Source organism: Athene noctua, chromosome 8 (assembly GCF_965140245.1).
Source record: "Athene noctua chromosome 8, bAthNoc1.hap1.1, whole genome shotgun sequence".
Taxonomy (NCBI): Eukaryota; Metazoa; Chordata; class Aves; order Strigiformes; family Strigidae; genus Athene; species Athene noctua.
This window is the reverse complement of record NC_134044.1, coordinates 17,328,624-17,350,066: the sequence shown is the minus strand read 5'-3', so window position 1 is coordinate 17,350,066 and position 21,443 is coordinate 17,328,624. Positions and strand designations below refer to the sequence as shown.

Sequence of the window (21,443 nt, the reverse complement as noted above, 5' to 3'; positions counted from 1 at the left end):
ATCAGCACAAAAGATGCGCTGTAGGTGAGCTATAGGGCAGCCCCTTCCCCTCTCTTCATACACACAAACATATACGTCTGCTTGAAGATGTAATCCCACTGGTGCATAGATACATGGGCGCTATTTTTTCCTGCTGGAATCCATTTTAATTTAGCTCCTGATTCATATTTCATTCATTCTCCAAAACCACAAAACCAGGATAGGTTTACAGCCTGTACTATTTGGATGAGCCACGGAGAGGGAAAAACAGGGGGGACAAAACAGGTTGCTTTCCTGAATGATTTTCTGTGTGACTCAAAAAAAAAAAAAAAAAAAAAAAAAAAAAAAGCAGCAGAAAAAAGGGTGAGGGGAATTAGGAATTAAAGCTTTTATTCCTGGCTTTTATTTTCCTTCAGGAAAATCAGATCTGCTTTTCAGCTTTGGTGGTTTGTTTTGGTGCATTTCACTTTGCTTTTGTTTCTTTAGGCTTTAGTGGCCTGAAAAAGGTATGATTTCTGTTTTCTTCTTTTCTTACTTTTATTTTCTCCTCAAGATATTGAAAATATTGTTGTTTTTCATGTGGAAAATGTATATATTATTTACAGAACACCAAAACAATGCAAGATTTCTACATCATCTCAATTCTTTTTGAAGAAAATGTCGAAAGATATAAAGGGAAACATTATCAATTATGTCTGATAGTTTTCTTGGGGGGGAGGAGGGCAGGAAGGGGAGGCCGAGGAGCACAAGTTCAGAGTTAATTTTAATTGAGGAATTTCCCCATATTTTGTCATTCAGCTTTTGAAACTGTGACCACAACAGACTGTTTGAACTGTGGCATGAGAGAGACTGAAAATTTCCCCAGGCAACTTTATGCAGGTACTAGCCTCAGAGTTGACAAGAAAACCTTTTAAAATACAACGATATTCAGCACTGGCGCTGCACCCAGCAGAGGAAACTCCAGCCATCTGGAGACAAGGATGACCAGCCGCCACGGCAGTTTGCAAAATTGCAAGAGCTGCCAAAATTAAACAGTGAAGTCAGGCGGGAAGGCGACCAATGACCGACGAGATCAGAAGTTCAGAGATGCCCCAGATGAGCTCCCAACAACAAGTGTGGCCAGCGTACACCAAAGTTTATTAAGGATGTTGAGAGGAGGGGAAAATAACCGTGCAGAAGATGCCCAGCTGGCGAGGAGGGACTGGTGGTGATGCTCAGGTCACTTGATGAATCCCATTGGCCAAGTCCCTAGGAGATCCCACCCATTCGCAAGTGTAAAATAAATCTCTAAAGTTGTACCTCGTGTACCATTTGACCTTATTGCTTTTAGCCTGCTGGCTTTATATCTATTTATTTATTTTATTTTGGTTTGTACCCAAATTGGGGCTTGAAGGAAATGAATTTTGAACCGGCACCTTTCACCACCTTGCAGTACTACCCTGATCCCTGCATCCAGCGGTGAGTGTCTGAGTGTGACGTAACTCTCTCCTATCGCAGGTTTGATCTGAGTGTCTTGTGTAATTGTTAACTTTTCTGCTATCGTCCGGTGGCAGCTGGGCTGCACGCGGAAAAAATGTGCCGCTCTCTTCATGCTCAGTGGAGCTTATTATTATTTTTGGCTTTCTAACAGGTTACTGTTTAATTATAGGCATCCGTTTAAGATATCTCCCTTTTCCTCTTTGGCATTAGAGAAAAAAATATATGATAAATAACATGAAAGCTGATAGTATCTTTTCCCTGTGTTTTGGAGCAGAAGGTTACTCTGTGTTTTGGGTAATGCCGGAATTCCTTTAGCTTTCTATAGTGTGTTTGTTTCTTCCTTTAAATGAAAAAGCTCCTGGAAAGAATATGAGTTTAATTATTAGGATCTGAGATTTTTGAATTTAAAGGATAAATAAATCATTGAAAAGATTCATAAAAGAAAAAACTGCCTTCTAAGAGAGAGCATTTTTCCAAGAATATTTTTTCATTCTGTTTAACAGCCAACCTCAGAGCCTGACAACCACTCTTATTTTAGCTTTGTTGTTACACTGAGTTTTATAACTTTCCAGCAGATAAAAGAGCATGTCCGCACGAGGTATCACAGTATCACATTGTCAGTTTGTTTGTTTCTCCCAATAGAAGATACTATATTTAAGCATGTAAATGACATGTAGATGGTATTTTTCCAGTCGTAAAGTTTGGAGAGGTGAAATCCTCTGAGCACAGTCACTTGTTGAGCTACTTTAAGGCTTGTTTCTGGCTGCGTTTTGAAAAAGCCCTGGCTGGTGTCTCATGAAGGCATTCGATCCCTGGATGGGTTAACTATTAACTCTGCATCCTCTGCAGGGTGCTGGGGAAGGCTGCTTGTGTTGCATAGCTGTCTTGAAGAAAGGGCTTGGCCACTGTCACCCAGCCCACAGCATTACAGGCAGCTTTGTGATCTCGTCTTTTCTTTGCTCCGCTATCGTGATCGTGATTTGTTGCAATGTTTGTGGGGGTGTTTATCCCCCCCTTAATCCGCTGGGTGCTCGGTACCACCACTGTGTGAAGGTCCTGGGGAGGAGTGTGGAGCCCTGGCAGCGAGGAGGGGCTGAGTTTGGGGCCAGCAGAGGGGAAGGAGGGGAGCTGGGAAATAGCGCACAGTCCTTGGCTGCACTGCCGTGGCAGAGGAATACGGAATGAAGCCAGGGGTATTGGTTTCCCCAGCGAGACCTTCCACAACACAAGCCCCAGTGCTGGACAGGCACATGCAGCCACACTCTGATCTCCCACAAATGTGCCCAGCTTCGCAGACCCCAGTGGGGATGTGCGTGTGTCCAGAAGAGCTGTACCAGAGCAGTGCCAAGCGGGAAGGTGGATGTGGGCTGGCACCAACAGGGTCTTTAGCAGACAAATAAATTTCAGTGGCTGGAAGCCACAGCCAGGCAAATTCCCAAACTGAAAATTAAAAATAATAATAATAATAAAATTGGAAGGTGTAAAGATATACTGGGAAATGTACCTGAGCTCTGGGACAGCTTCCCAGCCCCTGTGAACTCCTGCCAGTCACATCCCATTCCATGTCAAAGAACAGGTTCATAAAACTGGTGCTGCGGCTCAGGCAAGAAAAAACAGCTGGAGCAAGAATTAAAGAAAAAAAATTCCCCTGGCTGTATTCTGTTTAAATGGGCCTTTCTCCTCTTCAGACCTGCATCCTCCCACAAGTCAGGCCTTTCACTAGAAATGCTGCTCCATGCCACACACCTTAGCAGCATGATGAGTTTTTAAGTGACCGTTGCAGTGTGGGAAGCTTCAGGACAGCTTGGGACAGATAGAGTTTGTGACACCCCTCAGTCATAAAACCTGATCAAGATGTAGCTTAGAGTAACAACGTGCCTCAGCTGTTATGCATGTCTGTTTACATGAGCTGAGAGTAGCATTTGCCCAGTTATTAGTGGCTGTGCTCTGCCACGGGTCAAAACTGACTGAAAGCTGGTCCCAGAGGTGCTTTTCTCAGTCTGAAGACATAGTTGGTCTTCAGCTTTAAGCTCCATTGGTTGGATATTCGTGATGTGCTGGGTGACATTTGTCTGACTGATTTAACAAAATTGAATAGTTTCACAATGGCATTTATTTTACACAGTTTGAAACACTTTTGCTTTGATGTGGTCAAAGTGCTTTATTTAGCTAATACCAGTGTTCTTCTTTGCAACTTTAAAATTACATCTAGTAATAATCTAAACAGCAAACTGTTAACATTGAGCTGAGGCACGCTGGCAAAATAACAATAGTGAAAAGTGTTAAACTGTTAAAATGGAGAGAGGGGGGAGGGTGTCACACAGATTTCCCTGTAGGTCAGTGTTGGGGGGACACAGTTATAAATCCCAGTTAGCTCTAAGATTTGTGGCTTAGATTTACCCTCTGTCATTGCTTCATTTATTAATCTCTTCCCTTTGAGGGTGTCCAGCAGGCAGCCAGCGTGGAAGCCAGGTAAAACATTCCCTTTGTCAAGAGGTGAACACAGATCATGCTTAGGAGTGTTAATTAATGTGCCATTATAATGCTCGTATTCTTACTGCCTATCATTTCACAGCAGTTAAACTATGTGCTGCTGCTACGGTGTATCCAAATAACGCATTAATTCAGTGCCACGGGTAGGGAAAAACACCTGCGTGACAAGACTCCCAGTACTGTGTTATTGTTTAAGCCGCTCCAGCCTCTGTCTCCACAGCCCAGCTCTCTTGTTTAGGCTGTTCAATTCTTTGTAAATGTGGGTATCAAAGCAAAGAGCCTCCTGCATCACACTGAAGTACAGACAGTTCAGCTAGGGCACAGGACAGCCGCCTCCTCCTTCACAACCCCACTTGGGGCTGTGGGCACTGGAGTTCCATGCGGGAGCTGCAGGCCAGCTGAGAGACGGGCAGGGAGGCACTGGGCACCGACGGGGACGTGCATCCCTGTGCAGAAGTGAGGGGTGCAAAGGTAACATGTGAATGTCTGAAATGAGGTTGGAAAGATATATCCTGAGTGGGCTCATCTTTCTTCTAAAACAGAAAGAGCTAAGAAATGCTAAAATTCAGTAATAACAGAGATGAGCAAAACCTCAAAGTTTTTTTACTTCTGCTTCCTTTATAAATGGATTTGCATGAAATGCTTGAAATCACTGATAAAGCAGGCTCAGTGCTCTGGCTTCTGGGCCTGGGAAGGGGCTGCTGTCAGGACAGAAGTACCTGCGTTGAAGTGCCAAGTCACCAACTCTCATGAAATACTTGTTTGGATGGTACCGTGGGAGCTCATCCTGTGCTGCAGAAAACCCAGGCAAGCTCTGAGTCATAAAATGAACTATCTGAAACAGGCGGGATTTCCACCTTCCAAGAAGTGCCCACCTAGCTGCAGCTGAAAGCCACTTAATGTAAGATGAAGAAGGCACTGTAATTATGATCAAAGTCCAGCCGTTGAGAGCTATGTAATTAGTCTCTCCTCCAAAGCCACTTTTTTTTCAGCTAATGCTTGGTTGAGGGAGTGATGTTTACAGATAAGTTACGTGTGTTCTTGGAAATAATGGTCTTTAGGCTGTGTTTTACCCAGGAGCTCTCTTCCTTTGGGGCTGTTGGGAATGCACCTGCTGGTGCACCTGACTATGGTCCTGCCTGCTCTGCTCGCCCCTCTCCTCATAAGGCTAATTGATGGCCTCAGGATTTTGCACCGCTGATGTGTTGAAGGCATTTGCTGTGGCTCACTCCTCCCTTTTGAATGAAAGGCCTCTCACACAAGCTGCTCTTTCCTCTTTCATTTCTGGCTTTGTATTCTCACCACATTGTGATACAGCCCAGCCTCTCAAATCTCACTAATAGCAAAGGCTCGAGAAAAAAACCCTGAAATCTTCTGGTGCCTGCAGCATCCATGCTGAAAACCTGGTTACTCAGACATGGTCCTGGGTTTTGGGTGGGTTGCCCCAAAAAATAATCAAACAAAAAAAGCCCAACCAGGTATGTAGAAAAAAAAAATAATCTATTTTTAGAAGAGGATGAGGGAAACTCTGTCAGAAATTAGTTGGAGCATGGAAGGGAGGGGAGGGCATGAGCCATGACAGCACCATTGGGTGCTGAATTTTGATAGATTTTGGCGATCAGGGTCTCATTCCTGTTAGCCAGAGCTCCTAGGTTCAAAGGAATCATTCGTTGGGAGCATTGCATATGTCACTTCACCTTTCTTCATTGGTTCCCACACGTATCAAACAGGGCTGGTAAACGGACTGCAATTATCAGATAGGAGTCTCGCCAATGTTAATGCTTGTAATGCAGTACAAAGGTGAAAAACTCACTGTACCCAGTGCTCATCATTACTAATCGGCAGTAATGAAACAGCAGGTTTCCTCCCTTTGGGTAGGGAGGGGGCACATTCAAGCAAAACACTGACGGCTACCCCTCCTGATTACAGGCAGCAGCGTGCTGTGCCCCTTCATGGTTGTGAATCAATGCTGGCGTAAGCAGCTCTCCTTTCACTTGGGTATTAGAGGGTGACATTGTGACAGAGCTTTCCTTAAGCTGCCATAGGTTAATGTCTTCCAAGGAATGTTTCATCTCATGTGCAGGCTCTGCAGAATGCTTGCATTTGGGCAACTGCACACTCTTTTGCTTTCCTCATGCTATGCTTTGCTGAAGAACAACTGAACTAGCTGTGACAGGGTGGACAAATCTCATTTACCTTTACCTTTGAGATGGGAGCCAAAATTTGCCATACTGGCAGAAAAACCTGAAGCCAAGTAAGGAAAGCCACATGACTTGGTATAGATCTATTTGCAGAAACAGCCAGTGATACAGCAGGTACTTTCCAAAGACTCAGAGAGGGGCCAGAAATTGTTCTGAGCAGCTTGTGGTGTGCTCAGAACAGTTAGTGAATTCTGGAGGAGCAGATCTGGCTTCATGCAGAAAGGATGGAGGGAAGCTGGGGAGCTGCTTTGCTTTTATTGACCTTGGTTAGTTCTCCTGTGAGGTGGTGGTCACCTTCATGGCTGTGCTGTCAACCCTCTGGGAGGGTCCCCAGCTGGAGCCAGATGCATGCGAGGGGACAGAGTGCAGTGTGCCAAGACACAACTATCGCAGGGAGGCCTTGTGGGCAGGAGGGCTTTCTAGAGCAGCTCTGCACAGAGGACATGCTGCCAGCATGGGACCTCTCAGCTGCATCCCAGCACCTCACTAAGGATATGCACTGCTGGTGGTGAGGAGGGGGGAGGGTATTTATCTCATCTCTGACATCTGTTCTTTGGTTGGTCTCCTGTTCTTATGCTGCAGTCTCATCAGAAGATGGGATTAGAAGATAGTATCTTTGGAAAACACCACTCAAGAGCAGCATGTTAAACCCTCTTCAGTTCATTCTTCCTGGCAGAGCCCCTGCAGTCCCTCCTGCGTTTTGTCCCTGCTGGACCTCTTTGCTCTATGTCTCAGAGACATCGTTGTGCTGAGGATGTCGCAACCCCTTCGCAGTCATTGCCAAAGACAGCACTTTTCTTTTCCTCTTCAAAACAGTACAGGCCTCTCAAGAGTGTTATAAGAAGATATCTGTCTGCTTGGAGGTCCTTTTAGTGCTGCTTAAAGGATTGAAGTGGAACCAATTTGACAGTTTTCTGGGGTTTTTGCCAGATCTCAGAGGACTGTAAGGAGAATATGTGAAGTCTTTCATGTGGTCCTTTTTACTATGAGGAGAAAATAACTAATTCATAGGATCTTGCTTAACTTCAAAAAATACTGCAGAATTTAAAGAAGAAAGTTCTCAATAGCTCATCTGTTCAGAGATGTTTAGGGTGTTCATTGTACATGTTATAAATCATAATCCCCTCCTGATTTGGTGGTATCTTCCACTACAAGCTGACTTGCAATGGCTCCTCTCAACAAACACAAGGATTCTGGCCTGATACAGAGTAGAAGGGCTCAGCTCTAATTTTGGGAAAAACAAAACCCTCTGACATCCAAAAAATTGCCAAAGGAGTATTGAACCCTCATTTAAAAAATGTCCATAGGTGTCACAAGGCATGGGGGAGGATGTAGGGTCTTGGATGAAGAAGAAATCAAGGAAACTTGGCTTTTCATTTGTTGCCTGGATCTAATCTAGTTTCGCACTTACATGAAAACCTTCACGGGAACATGGGAACTGTGGTGGGAACCTACGGTTACACTGCCATACAAATTTTTACTTCAGTTTAGTTTAAAATTTGGTAGCCCATGATCAAATCTGAAATAATCATAAGGAAAATGTTTTGCTCTAATAGATCTCTGAGGTCTGTTTGACTAGGTTTGCTGATATTAGAGAGATAATATCCTTCTATCTGCTTAGATAGCTTCATGAAAACATCTGTATCTGTTCCTAGGGCTTATTTGGGAGTTTCTGGTTCCTGTTTGTAATCACTACTGTGTAGCAGGCTGTCTCCCCGCAGGATTTTGCTGCTGAGTCATCTCCAATCAGGTGTTTGAATGCCACAGGTGGCCTGATGTGATAAATAACTGATGCACATAAGCAAGGGGAATTTGGTTAGCGCATGGAGCTATAAAGAGAACAGCCACGAACAGCCACCTCTGAGAGTGAGAAGGGGGAAACCCTGCAGTAAGTGACTGGGGGTTCAGTAGGCTCTTTGCAACATAAAAATAAGGCTGATTACAAAACCTTGCCTTGGGAAGTTCAATGCCTGTCCAGTTTAGTAACGCTGATACGCACCTAAGTCAATGCATGCTGAAAAATGCTTGGAAAGAAGCTTGCAGTATGCTGGTGAGCAGGATGCTGCAAGCAGCAGCTGCTCAGCTGTGTATTGCTGGCAGTGTCTGCCTCTAAACTCAGAAGCAGGAGCCAGAGCTGCTGGGCCAAAACGGTGGGATTGCTGTGCTTGTTGTCAATGGGGTCTATGAGGTGGCTGTAACAGCTGTGAAATGGTAGTTCAGCTGGCTCTGAGAGTTAGCATGGTCATTAGGTGATCAAATATTACAGCATTAAAAATCTTCATGTTAGACAAGAAAATTCCTTTACACTGTCTTCTAAGTTTGGTTGTTCATATTTGTGAATTTTCCTCTTAAAATGTACAGACCAGAAACTTCATTCCTGTTTTTGATGAAATGGGAAACTGACGTACTCGTAGCACTCTAGGAGCTGCTGCTTTAAGATAATCACAAGCAAAAAGCATAAATCACATTAGGTGTGACAGTGTATTGATAAAAATTATAGGGAACTAACCCTGTAATTTCTTAGCACCAGGCATAGTTGCAAAAGTGAAGATCCTGTGAGCGCTCCAGGTAGCGTTCCCTTACACACCACCAGTGTTTCTGATAAACAGTTCACTTGTTCCTGTCTTCCAGGGCTATAATCTGCTCTTAATTCTTTGTCCTTCATCTGCCCTGTCTTGCAGCTATTTTGTGACCCAGAGAAAGGTTTTTGCAAGTGCTCTTATTTTTGAGAGAAGGATTCTCTGCCCTTAGGCTTAGCAATAGCTGGCCTGCCACAGAGCTGCTGTGTGCTGAAAAATGCAGCCACCGTGGTATTTAGCTGGAGACTTCATTTTCCCATAGGAGTATCACTGGTGGCTGGGGTGAGGCGAGGAAGTTCTTGTTTATCATCCAAAACACATCAGATGTAGCAGGTTGGCTGTGAGGGGTAACAAGAGGGAGCTTCAACCAAATTCGTATTACAGGAATCTGCACCTAACATCTGCTTTGCTGGCGTTTCTGTTTTGCATTTTAATTATTTACTGAAACACCGGATGTTGCTGTTTACAGTTTCCTGCTTCTAAAGAGTTCTGGGGAATTTCTGTATTATCATGATGATTTATTTTATATTTTTGTAAAATTCAACCTTCTAGAGAGAGTTTAAGAGAGGGACTTTCTAAGTCCCCTGAGCAGTTCAGAGAGAAAAGAATTTGTGTAATTAAAGACTGCAGCAGCTTTCGTAAGAGTAGGTGCCTTAAGGAGCCAAGAGTCTTACCTGGCTCAACTCAAAATGTCACAAGCCTTTTGCAGTAGACAGTCTGAGATCTTCCTGTCCTAAAAAAGAATCACATATTTTATGTTCTCTATCTGGGGAAGCTGTCCCTCTCCTCTGACTATAGTTGTATGACTAAATGCCCTGCCTTGCATAGTATCTCAGGGCTGAAAACCAGTGTGGGCTGCATGATTTCTCTTGCTTTGCTTCTTTCTGGTGCAGGGCCAGGTTCGAGACCCGTGTAGGATATCCCCTCACCAGCCTCTCCCTGCCACCTCCTCACAGTGGCCAAATTTGGGAAATGCTTGTCCTGTATGAACCGGGACAGCAGCAACTCGACACCTGCTGTAGGGCATGCAGGGGTGCCCAGCGCCTTCCCCAGGGTCGTAGCTGCAGCACACCAAGCACTTGGGCAAACAAACACCAGAGGCTGTTGGGGTGACCCTGGCAGAGAGAGGATCTGGTTCCTTGACACATCAAAAAGGTTCGAATCTCAGCAAGTTTAAAAGAAACTCCATTCCTGGCAGAATGTTTTAGTGTCCTGGGGAGCGTATGCCCTTAATGCCACTGATAGTGATATGGTGCAAGCAGGGAAGAGGCTGCTCACAGGAAACCTATGCCAGGCTTTGAACAGAGCTCAGAGCACGTTGCAGGGCTGCAACCCAGCACAAGCAATCGGAGCTACAAACACAGCCAGAAAAGCTGTGTGTACCTCTGCCATGCTGCCGAGTCTGCGTATTCCTGGTGGCTTGGTCCAGAAAAACACGCTCAGTTCAGTGGGTGTAGTTGTAGCAGAAGTGGGAAGGAGCTGAATCCTGCATTTCTCATTTTGTTTGCCTCTGGAGGGTTTTGGATGGCATCAGTGCTCAGGAAAGGTTTGGAAGAGATTGAAACCATACCATAGAGAAACCTTACCATAGAGAAGAGAGGCAGAAGCTCCTTCCTTTCTCTTCTGCTGGCTGGAAACACACCAGAAATGGTGTTTGGTGCAGGAGTGTGAGGACAGGCACTCAATTTAGTCTATTGCCAAGACCAGATCTGAGAGCACAGTCTCCTGAGCACCCCGGTCCTGTCCCACAAATCTATGGCCAGCTGCAGGCTGAACGAGGCACACACATCTCGTGCTCGGGAGTGGCTGCACGCTGCACTCAGTGTTCACAGCCTCTGTGGAGCTGCCTGGGAAGGACTCCACGTAAATGCACCATATCCAACAGTAGAGTCACTCCTGTTTCCCTATAATATATTTCTATGTGTATCAGCTACTAGAGAATACTGTGCTTGAAATGACCTATTTTCTGCTCCTCCATCAGGTGTTATCTGTATACCACTGTCTGGAGCATGTAAATCAGCAGTGTGAGAATTCATGAGATGATGCTTCATCCCTGCACTCCCTGGGAGAAGCACTGAGCCCAATTTCATCTCTGCAGGCATGAGCATTGCATATGAGATGTTGTTGGGTTCTGACTGTGTCTTTTAAAAGAGGTACAGATTAATGTGGGTTGGGTTTTTTTCTGGTTTACCCCTGTTAATCTTTGGGAGAAACACTGCTCTGGCTTTGCTCCCGAGAGAGTAACAGTTGCTCTTTGCCCTGTATAATCTCATTTTTATTGTGTTAACAAGCAAGTCAGTCAGGAACCCAAAGAGATCTTCCTGGCAGCTATCCATCGCAGCGCCTGTCTCTGGTTTGGGGGAGCATCCGTGCTCGTGATGAACACTTGATCTGGAGCTTTCTCTCAGATTTGCTTGGCAATGTGGGGCCTGCGGTTGGCACTTCCTCTGATGTCACACAGTCCTTAGGACATGAGCTCAGGACAATTAGGAGTGGACTGGACTGTAGGAAGCTCAGCCTCGACCATGCCTAAATTGTTCACGCTACATAAAATGAGAGGTTGGACTCAACGGCGCTCACTGTCATTTCCTCTCCAGACAGCCCAGAGCTCAGGCCACGGCCACATCTGAAAAACATGCTTGCATGTAGATAAGGGATAACACACAAACCAGACCTTGAACCCCAGCCAGACCAGTGGTGTGGATGTAGTCAAGGTCTTTCCTTGCTGCTATACCTTGGCTGCAGGTGGAACTTTTCTGTTGGGTTTGGATTTTTATTTTTTTCCCTAACTCTGTCTTCTTTCAGAGCTTTGTAGTATCTAATGAGAGCCAGATTCTGACACCCCAACTGCCTTTCTGAAGCTCTGATGTGCTTGGCTGATTTATTTTACCATCTGTAATAAATAAAGTAATTTCTCATTCTGTGTTGTAGTCTCTGTATAGGTGTGATGGAGGTAGACTAGTGAAACTTGAGAGATGCTGGTTGCACTCAACACTGCAAAATTTCAGTAGACAATAGCTAAAACAGCCCCATTTCCTGTGGGAAATACTGAAAGCAAGCTCCTTGTAAAAAATAGCAATGAACTGCTGCAGATATTGTTATTGGGTAAATTCTGTGCTCACAGGAAAAATACTGATGAACAAGGCCCAAATGGGGGAAATTGATTCAGGAAGGTCAGATTTCTGACCATCACTTCTTCAGAACTTTTCGATTTTCCTTATTACATACCTAAAATCACTACACAACAGTAGTGATGAAAGCCTGTAATAGCTGTATTTTGTCATGACTGTCTTGTCTTGAAAATTACCTTGCCCACTTTCATTTCTGGTGCTGTTGCTTTCTTTCAGTATTCCCTGATGCTGCAAAGATTTGGATAACTGGAAAGAACGTGGTTAGCTGTTTTAGGCTGCTTTGGGCATTTAATACTTGCCTTTTCCCCCCTCTTCCTCCAGAAAAAATGAGGGGTCTCCTCATACTATGTAGCAGAATGCAACAGCAGAGATCTCCAAGTCTCCTTCCCTGGCAGCTTGGGGGCGTGCCCCCAGTCAACTGCTGCAAACCACTGCTGATGGTGGATGAGTGGGTCATGGGGTGATTTTCAGTTAGGCAGTCCCCCTGAAAGCACAAAAGATGGTCTCTGTAGTCTTTAATTGTAGCTGCAGCTGGGCAGCAGAGGTTGGCTTGTGGCAGCAGGGCTGGAGGCAGCACTGACCCAGGAGACCTCTCAGCAGAGATCTGTGCTCGCCCTCTCCTGCACAGAGGGGAGGAGGCATCACTCCATTTGTCCTGCTGTAAAACTATCAGGGTGGGCTGGCTGGCTGCAAAAAGTGTTGTGTAAACCTGGGAAGGTGTACCCAAATGCATGTTCTTAGTTTAGTATCTGAAACTGAGCAAATTATTTAGACCAAAGGGATTTTTTTTTTTTTAATGGACTTGAAAATGTTTTGTGGCTTCTGAACAGATTGCCTATAAAGTTTATCTTGCAATACTTATTTTTGGACTTGGCCCAAAAATACCTCAGAATTTTGAGGGTTGGGCCTGGATTTTCCACTCCTGTTGCTTTTGAGAAGACTTTCTCACTTACTGCAGTAAAAGCTCTCACCTCTGCCCAGCAGCTCTCACTCCTCCCTCTCCAGACGGGCACTGCTTTTAACCATCGCTGCAAATAGGTTTGGGGAAGGGATTGACTGGAAAAGAGAGGTACAAATAATACAATTGCAACCGATTTTTCATTGTTCTTTAGTTTAATGCTTTTTAAAAATGGATTATTTAAATTTTATTTAAATTTGGAAAGTCTTGGGACCGTGTGTATTGGTTTTGCATGCCAAGGTTTTGGTAACAGTGAAGCTACAGGGGTGGCTTCTGTGAGAAGTTGCTCAAGTTTCCCCTGTGTTCAATAGAGCCAATGCCAGCTGGCTCCAAGATGGACCCGCCACTGGCCAAGGCCAAGCCCATCAGTGATGGTGGCAGCACCTTTGTGATAACGTATTTAAGGTGAAAAAAAACACAAGCGAAACTGCAGCCAGAGAGAGGAGTGAGAATATGTGAGAGAAACAACTCTGCAGTCACCAAGGGCAGTGAAGAAGGAGGGAGAGGTGATGAACTGACCACAACCCACATCCCCCTGTGCCACTAGGGAGGAAGAGGTAGGGAAATCAGGAGTAACGTTAGGCCTGGGAAGAAGTTAGGGGTAGGGGGAAGGTATTTTAAGGTTTGGTTCATTATCCTATTCTGATTTGATTGCTAATAAATTAAATTAATTTCCCCAAGTGGAGTCCGTTTTGCCCATGACAGTAACTGGTGAGTGATCTCTCCCTGTCCTTATCTTGACCCACGAGCCTTTAATTGTATTTTCTCTTCCCAGTTCAGCTGAGGAAGGAGAATGATAGAGCAGCTTTGATGGGCACCTGATGTCCAGCTAGGGTCAGCCTACCACACCATACTTCTGTGGAGATGTACTGATGGTCAGCAGGTCTCTGTGTGCTTTACAAAGTTGGTGGCACTGCTATACCTCAGGAATGGAGGGGCAAAGATGGACAGGTCACCCAGGCACCAGCAGTTGAGTTCGGTGTCCTGAGCTCCAGGCTTGTGCTCTAACTCTAGGCTTTCCAATACAGGTTGCTCAGGCTCCTGAGTAGTCTTCTGGTGGTTATGAGGGCTCTGTACCCCAGACTAGAAGCACCAATTGCAGTGGGCGAGTGGAGGAGTTACTGTGGCAGTGCTTTCACCTTGGCCAGAGCTCCATCTCAGCCACTGCTGAGAAAGGGAGTGGGTGTCAGGGCTGAGCAGAAGGGGAGGAGATGTCTGTGGCTGGGTGAGGAGGTAGTTTCCAGGGATGGGTGAGAAGGGGAGGGTGGAAAGGGGCTGTCCAAGGTTGAGTGGGAGATAAGAGGGGTCTGGGAAAGTTCACAAGATGCTGACGGAATCCTCAGAGGAAAAAAAAAAAATTAGGGGTGACTTGCTCCAACAATTAGGGGATGGTTCCTCTAGTGCTGGTGGACTGATTAGCTCCTGAAGCCCTGAGGACAAAGAAATGCCTCTATTATGTAGAAGTGGTCACTGTTGTGCTGTTAATGATGACATGTAGATAGCAGATGTGATGAGATGTAGATAGGAGATGCAGTGGGTTCCCCAGGCTGTGGGGGTTACTGATAGCACTCTGAACTTGTTCTGCTTCCAGAAGCCATTCCCAGGAGTTTGTGGGGAACAGGCCATGCGTGCCCAAGCTGGGAACCCCTCAGCACGGTAGCAATGGGAACACAGAGGGAGCCTGTTTCTTCCAAAGGACCTCTGCTGCCAGCGCTAGAGAAGAGTGCTGGTGTGGGGCCCAGGGCTGCAGTGATATAATGGGTTTTGAGGGGCTGCCATAAAGCTGCAAATGTTGGCAAAAACTGTAGGCATAGTCTTACTTAAGATGACCCTAACTGAAAGAAGATGATGAATGGAAAAAACCCCCTTGTGTTTTTCAGCGTGGTGAATTAGGAGATCATTCTGTGCAGCCAGTTTCACTTTCTTTAATATAGGTCAGTCCTGCCCACGCAGTGAAGGCTTGAGTAGAGAGCAGCCAGAAAGCCAAACAATCCCTTCCTACCTCTTTCCATTCAGCTCACACACATATGCTTCCAAAAGAGAAATCCAAGTCACAGGGAGATCAGGAAGCACTGTTACAGTAGATTCTAGCAGACTCAGAGTTTTTAGAGGCAACTCAATCTCCCTCTGAGACAGAATTGCTCTAATTCCTCTAAACATCCTATATCTCACAGTTGAAACAGGGCGTGTGCAGTACAAGTGTCATTTGCCTAGAGAATAGGAAGAAGCTAACAGTCCTCCCTAGGCTGTCCTCAGCAGACGCTGTAGGACACGCAGTGTCACAGAGTCCTTTGCCACTGTCACTCCCAGTTCCTTCTTGTGTTCCCCATATCTCCTTGGTTGGTGGCTACTTCTGAGATCAGGGTTCACCCTTTGGGCAGTTAGCTTCTTTCATTTTCTAATGCACATCTCCATGCCACTGGACCACTTTTCTCTCAGTTGCCCCTCCCCATAACCCATGCTGTTGTCCACGTGTTTTTTAGTGAGATATCAGATCTCGGAAACATCTGAAAAACATGGGATCAGGGAAAAAAATGGACATTTGAACCATAGGTGAAAGTTATATTCTCTCTCAAAAACATTCTGTGTGTCAATGTTTGTTACTCCTTACATTTGCCCTTCCAAATCCATTCATCCATCAGTCTTCTTCCAGAGATGTTTTCTAGGACTAACACATATAGAAGGAAAATCTGAAGGATATAAAGAAGTTGCTGGAAGTCTAGATTTTCAAAAAGCTAAATCTTAAAGATGGGCTGGAAATCTAAAGGAGAATAAATACTTGTGAGTGCAGTTCAGCAGGACCTACCTCTGCTGGGATGGGAGTCAGTCTCTTTTGGGCTTACATGTGCAAAGACCTTGGAATATGGTATCAGGCAGAGAAAGAAACAGGAAAATATGTAGTACAGTGCAGTTAATGCTGGAGAAGGGGGGCCGCTTGTTGATGAAGTAGACACAGAAAGAGCCATAGAAAGAGGTGCAATACAGATCCCTGAAATTCAACAGCAATCTCTTCTCTGAGGGGGTGAGAGCCTGCCTGTCTACCATTTGGCTTTCCCTTTGGCCCCACTGTTTGCAGCACTTTACCTGTTTGATTACCAAAGGTCTCTCAGGGGTGCTTCCAGGCTGTGCTTTGCTGGCTGAGGGTGGCTGATGCGGCCATGGGGGACAAGCATGCTCCAGGCTTCGGGGAATTCCAGCTGACGCTGCCTGCCAGGCGCACGCTTGTCCCGTGCTGCCAGACCCTGCTTCCTTCTCCTCTTGCACAGCTGTGGGCTCCGTTAGGTAGCGATGTCTACAAATCACTGCAGTGTTAACATGCGGAGCGGGGGAATTCCAGCAGGACGTGGGCTGCCAAGTTCCTCGAGTTTTAATGGTGTGGGCCGAAAAGGAGCCCCCTCCCCACTCAAGAGCTAAAAATACAACTAACACCAAGATTCAGGCAATTAAGGGTAACGCTCATGAACTTTAAATCATTTGTTTATCGTTGCTTTTGATGCACTCCAAGGTGTAACTGGAGAAGGCAGGGGCCAGCACATGGATTGGGATTGCTGGAGGTGGAGCTGAGGCTGCTGACTTCTCTGCTCTGTGACTTTCTTCTCTATCCAGCCCATGATGGTTGAGGGCTAATACATTCATCTCTGCGTGAATTAAGGGCTGTTAAGTGGTTAAATGCTGTAAGCATTCAGGAAGAAAGAATAGTTTTTAGTCTGAGTATCTGGATTTGAACTCCCACCCTGAACTCTTGAATGCGGCTTAGAGCTGGTCATAGCATTTCTGCAGCCTTGATTTTCATTCCTGGGCATCAGCATTTTGGTGTCTGAAGATAAATGAAGTTTAGGGGTTTCTTGCTTTTGGCATACTCCACCTGAAGAAATTAAGGCCTTTTTGAATTTCTCTATCTAGACACCCAAACTCACCAGTTCCTTTTTGAGCAGCACCAGACTGGAACTCAGGTGACCAAGGTTGTATTTCTGGCTGTACAACTGGCTTGCTGAGTAATGATGAGTAATCCTATGACCTCCTGGTGCCTTAGTTTTCCCACAGGTAAAATGGGAGTAATTACACTGTCTTCCTTTGTTGAGCACTTTGAGAGCTATGAATAAAATGAGCCATATTAGATATCATTATTTAGACATTATTAATTATTCTTTGAGTTCATTTGTATAATGTGGAAATGCTTTCTTCATAAGAGTAGATGTTCTTCTTTTTGCATCAAGGTTTCCCAAGTACTCTGCTAGCAGGTCCTTTAGAGGAATATATTTCATGAAAAAAATAGCAAAATCTGTAGCTTACAAAGAAAGATTTCTCTCCCCATCTGCTTGTCCACTGACTGAGGACTACAGACCCAGTGATAGAAAATTGTACACCATTGATAGGCATTTGGTGGAGAGAAGCAGAAAGCAACAACCTGTAACTTTAGCATCAAGCAGAAAAAAAGCTCAAAATCATTTTGCTTGTCCCTACTGTGAAAGATTTCTTCTCACAAGATTTTGCACTGTGGCTTCACACCAATATTAAGCCATGAAGTTTGGCATCTATAAACCACACTGATGGTTTCCGAGAGTTTGCACACCATGGGGGAGAAATACAAACCACTCCAGAGCTCCACCTTCTGAGGGAAACTCAGGAGAACTGGAAGTGCTTGGATCTCTTGAAACCCAACTGAGCCGCTTCACTGAGATACCTTATTTCTGGTTTCCCCATAAACTCTACTATTAACCTGGGGGCGGTTCAGAGTGTTGAAGCTCCAAGCCTTTTTTGGATGAAAACACAAAGAAATCTATGGTATCTCTTGGTTCTAACTGTCTTTGTCATTTTTGGAAGGTGGTTGCTGGACTCACACATGTGTCCCAGTTCTATAAGCTGCGCCCTGTAGCAGATCAGATCCAAACTTGTATCAGTGAAAGCAGGTGGCATCTGCCTTTAAGGTTAAAGCTACAGAGGAGGGGCTGTGCATGCTCTGTATCAAACCTGGGTCTTGTTTTCCTCAGGAGCTTGTGTCTTTTCCCCAGTGGTAAGTCAAGCTTTGGTGTTTTGGGTTTAGCCCTTTCTAAGAAAGGTGATTTGCAGTGAGAGGTGGCTTTTTGGGTGAGAAAAGATACTGCATTGAAATAGTTGAGTTTAATAGTTTTCTCTCATTTTTTTTTGGTGTGGAAAGTGGTTGGTTTTGGTTTGTTTTTTGTTTTTTGTTTTTTTTTCCCTATTGCTTTTCTTTAATGCATTTGATAAGAAACTAGGAAAGGGGAGACTGAAAAGTAGAAGCATGTGCTTCGAGCGAGGTAGTGGGAGCAGAAATGCATTGTTTTCTCTCTGTTTTGCCACCAGTTTATGTTGTGCTGGGCCAAGCAGTCAGGGCTTCGTTTTCACTTATGTTGGGACCCTCAGCTCTAGGGAAATACAATAGCAGTGCACATGGGCTAAGGCTTATGAAAGGCAAATGCTGTGCTTGCCAGGGATTTGTGTTTGGTTGTTGGTTTTTGGTGAAGTGGGTTTTGTTTTGGTTTTTTTGTGAAGTTTGACATTCCTAGCCTTCTGGGAGACTCTGAAATTGAGTGCTGTGTGGGCACAGCTACAGGGGCACGTTGCTCTTGTTGCCATATTTTGCAAAGATCTCACTGGTTAGCCTGATGGCAAGCTGAATCAGCTGGGATGCAGCCCCACTCAGTGGGCTGTAACACAAAACTTCTGGGGAAATGATCGATCAGGAGGCAGCAGAATAATCAGTGTCTGCAAGGCTTCAGCCCGCCAAGTGAATTTGGAAAAGTGCTTTCACCTGGATTCTGGGCTGCTCTTGCTTCAGCAAAATAAACAGGATGGAGCTAAGCTAGACCTTAGTGGGAGTGCATTGCTAGGTTGAAACCTGTCCTGGGATTCTGTGGTTCAGGAGCAGTGTCCTCGCACTGCGCTAGGAAGTCCTGTGCTCTTGGTGAGGTGTTGCTTCTCAAGAGAAGATTTAACCTGCTATTTCTGTTAATTAATAATCCTCTAGTTGTTTTTAAAGGAGAGGCTTGTGGGTGTGATTTCCTATTCAGCTTGTAGTTCGATGGGGGCTGTAAATCTCTCTAGTTCCAACCTGGTGCAGTTAGTGCTCTCTGCTTGTGGTAAGCATCCTGCCAACTATTTCAGTAGTTAATGCAGGGAATTAGCTTGTAGACTTAAAGCAGAGGGTAAACTAGTCAAGACTTATTACCATGCTTTGTCCTGTCATAGACAGTAGTTTGGTATACAGGCTGTGTTTGGTAGCGTTACCTCCTATGATGCGCTTTGGGATAAGAGGTTGTGAGTAAAAGGGATGTTTGAATGTCTATTAATAAAAAAAGAAGCTGATAGGAGAAATTTGATCAGTGCAGACTCCTGCTATCTTGTGATTAACTTGAGGCACTCAGACGTTATTTTACTGAAGCTAGAGCGTTTGCTGATGTGGGAAAAGACAATTTAAGTAGTAAAATTTATGCACAGATCTTGCTTAGGCTTTAGCTGTTATTTTCTTCTGGAAGAGCGAATTTGGGCACTTAGGTATGCTGTTTAGTAGACAGAGGCTGCTGCTCTGTGTTGAAAACTGTTAAGAAAAATGACACTAGATTTAGATTTGATTAACATCAGAGGGAAGGAGACAGTTTAGCTTGTATTAGGCTTTGTGCTGGTTTTCTTGCAGCTTGATAGCAATTTCCCACCTGAGAGTGGGATGCACCAAACTGAGTAAAAAGCAATGCTTGCTACCTCTGTAATGCTGTAGCCTTCTCACAGGTGCCTTGTCAAGGTTAGCCACCTAATCCTGTAGCCTTCTTTGGAAATCAGGCTGTACTAGATAGTAAAGGTATTCAGAGAGCATCAGAGGAGTATCTCAATTTTTTTTTTCTGTGAAAGCATTAACCAGGGAACTTCTTTTGCTTAGTATAGGGAAATGTGCCTTTTTGGCCATCAGGTAAAATCTGATAATGCTTTTCTTAGAAACAGTAAGCCAGGAGCTTGTTTAGGTACAGGGATAGAGATGTCACAGATAGAAAATGACTCTCTCTGGAGAAATTTGGAGTTGTGTTTAGTACAGGGATGAACCAGTTGCATCTTTAACTTGTGTGACTCTTTCCAACAGCTCTCTTAGCTTCAGAGGCATAGAATAACAAACCTGGCTTTATCGATCTGTGCAGTTAATAACTCCTTCCTCTCTTGTGCTGCAGGCTGTAGGCACTGTGAAGAATGCCTGGTTGGGATAGGTTTATGGTAAGCAACTTCTGCTTTGCTGCTGAATGGGGCTGCAAGGGCCAGAGCAGGCAGGGCTAAACCAGGCTTTGCCTTCTTGAGACCTAAGACAGTGCAGTTGAGAACCAAAGGTGGGGCATGTTATAGCATGCAGGAATCTCATTGCACTGAGACTTTTAAAGAAAGAAGGTCTCTGAGAAAGGTCTGTTTTGTTATAACCTCTGGTGAAGTTGTATTAATGAGCTGGTGTGAATGGTTGTCATTGCTACCTTGGCAATGAATTCCTAAAAAGTGATTTTTAGCGTTCAAGTCAAGGGTAGTTGTGATAAGTGGTAAATAATTGCTAAAAGTGAGCACTTTGGTGGATTTGGAGAACCTATTGTGGGGTTTCTCTGGCTGTTCCTTGGAGGTCAGGACTGGGTGCAGGGAACTGAGCAGTGCCTGGGGTTTGCAAGTTCAGCAGCAGAGAGGGTTGGGGAGCATGCACTCCCCATTGCTCTCTTCCAAAGCTCGGGGTAGTGCTGATTTACAGTTTCTATAGCAGGCTTTAGGCCAGATCTGTTCTTCTGGGTTTCAGTATGGCACTCTTGAAAGTATCTTACCAGACTGAAAGCTTGAAAGGAGTAATTTCTGGTACTTTGTGGGATAACTGCTGTTCTCAGAGGATTTGTGATTGATTATTCACATGTAGTGTGGGTATGTGGTCACATCTGTGACGCTTCTGAATTTTATTTTTGTCTTCGGCTGTTCATGAACTTTTAAAGGATGTTGGGCTTTTTTTTTTTTTGTTAATCACAAAAAGGATGAGCAACTGAAGTGATACTTTCACATATTTTGAGGCATGCTTGGCTGTGGCTCTGGGTGCTGAAACCACTTTGATTTCCATTAGCTTAGGAAAACTGTCTGTGCTTTTCAAAGAGCATGCAGTTCTGTGGGCAGCAGAGGTGAGGAAAGCCCTGCTTTTTGTAGATGAGACTCATGCTTAAAACATAAGAGGCCATAAAAATTCAGTAAAGAGACATAGATCCCTCTCTAACAGCAGCCAGAAATAGATGCTTCAGGACAAAGTAGAGGAGAAGAACAACTGTAGTGTGATGATCTTCTCTCTGTAATGCTCTTTCTTAATTCTGGCAGCTTAATAAATTGGGGTCCTCCATGCAGTTTGTTTAGACTATTGTGTTAAACAGCACCAAAATGTGCCAAAACAAATGTTAGTCCAGTTCTCTTTGGGATCCATTTATAGCCCTGGCTCCTGCCACAGCCGTTCCCCTGGCAGGGAGCATGACCATTCACTTGCATTGTGCTGAAGCAGCTCTTTTATATTAAAAAATTTTGCAAGGTGCCCCCATCCTTGTAGCAGGAAGGGCAGTCACCTGCCTTATACACTAATTAAGTTGAACTGAGAGTTTTTGTCAACTGCAAA

The 21,443-nt window shown here is 44.8% G+C and overlaps 1 protein-coding gene across 1 annotated transcript in view; it reads left to right on the top strand.

Moving 5' to 3' along the window:
• Nucleotides 1-1,375: 1,375 nt before the first annotated feature.
• TP63 (tumor protein p63) overlaps nucleotides 1,376-21,443 on the top strand; it is a 104,557-nt gene continuing 84,489 nt past the window's right edge. The window contains exon 1 of the mRNA XM_074911761.1: nucleotides 1,376-1,437. Within this exon, the coding sequence (XP_074767862.1) occupies nucleotides 1,376-1,437 (62 nt within the window). The remainder of the gene's footprint in view (nucleotides 1,438-21,443) is intronic.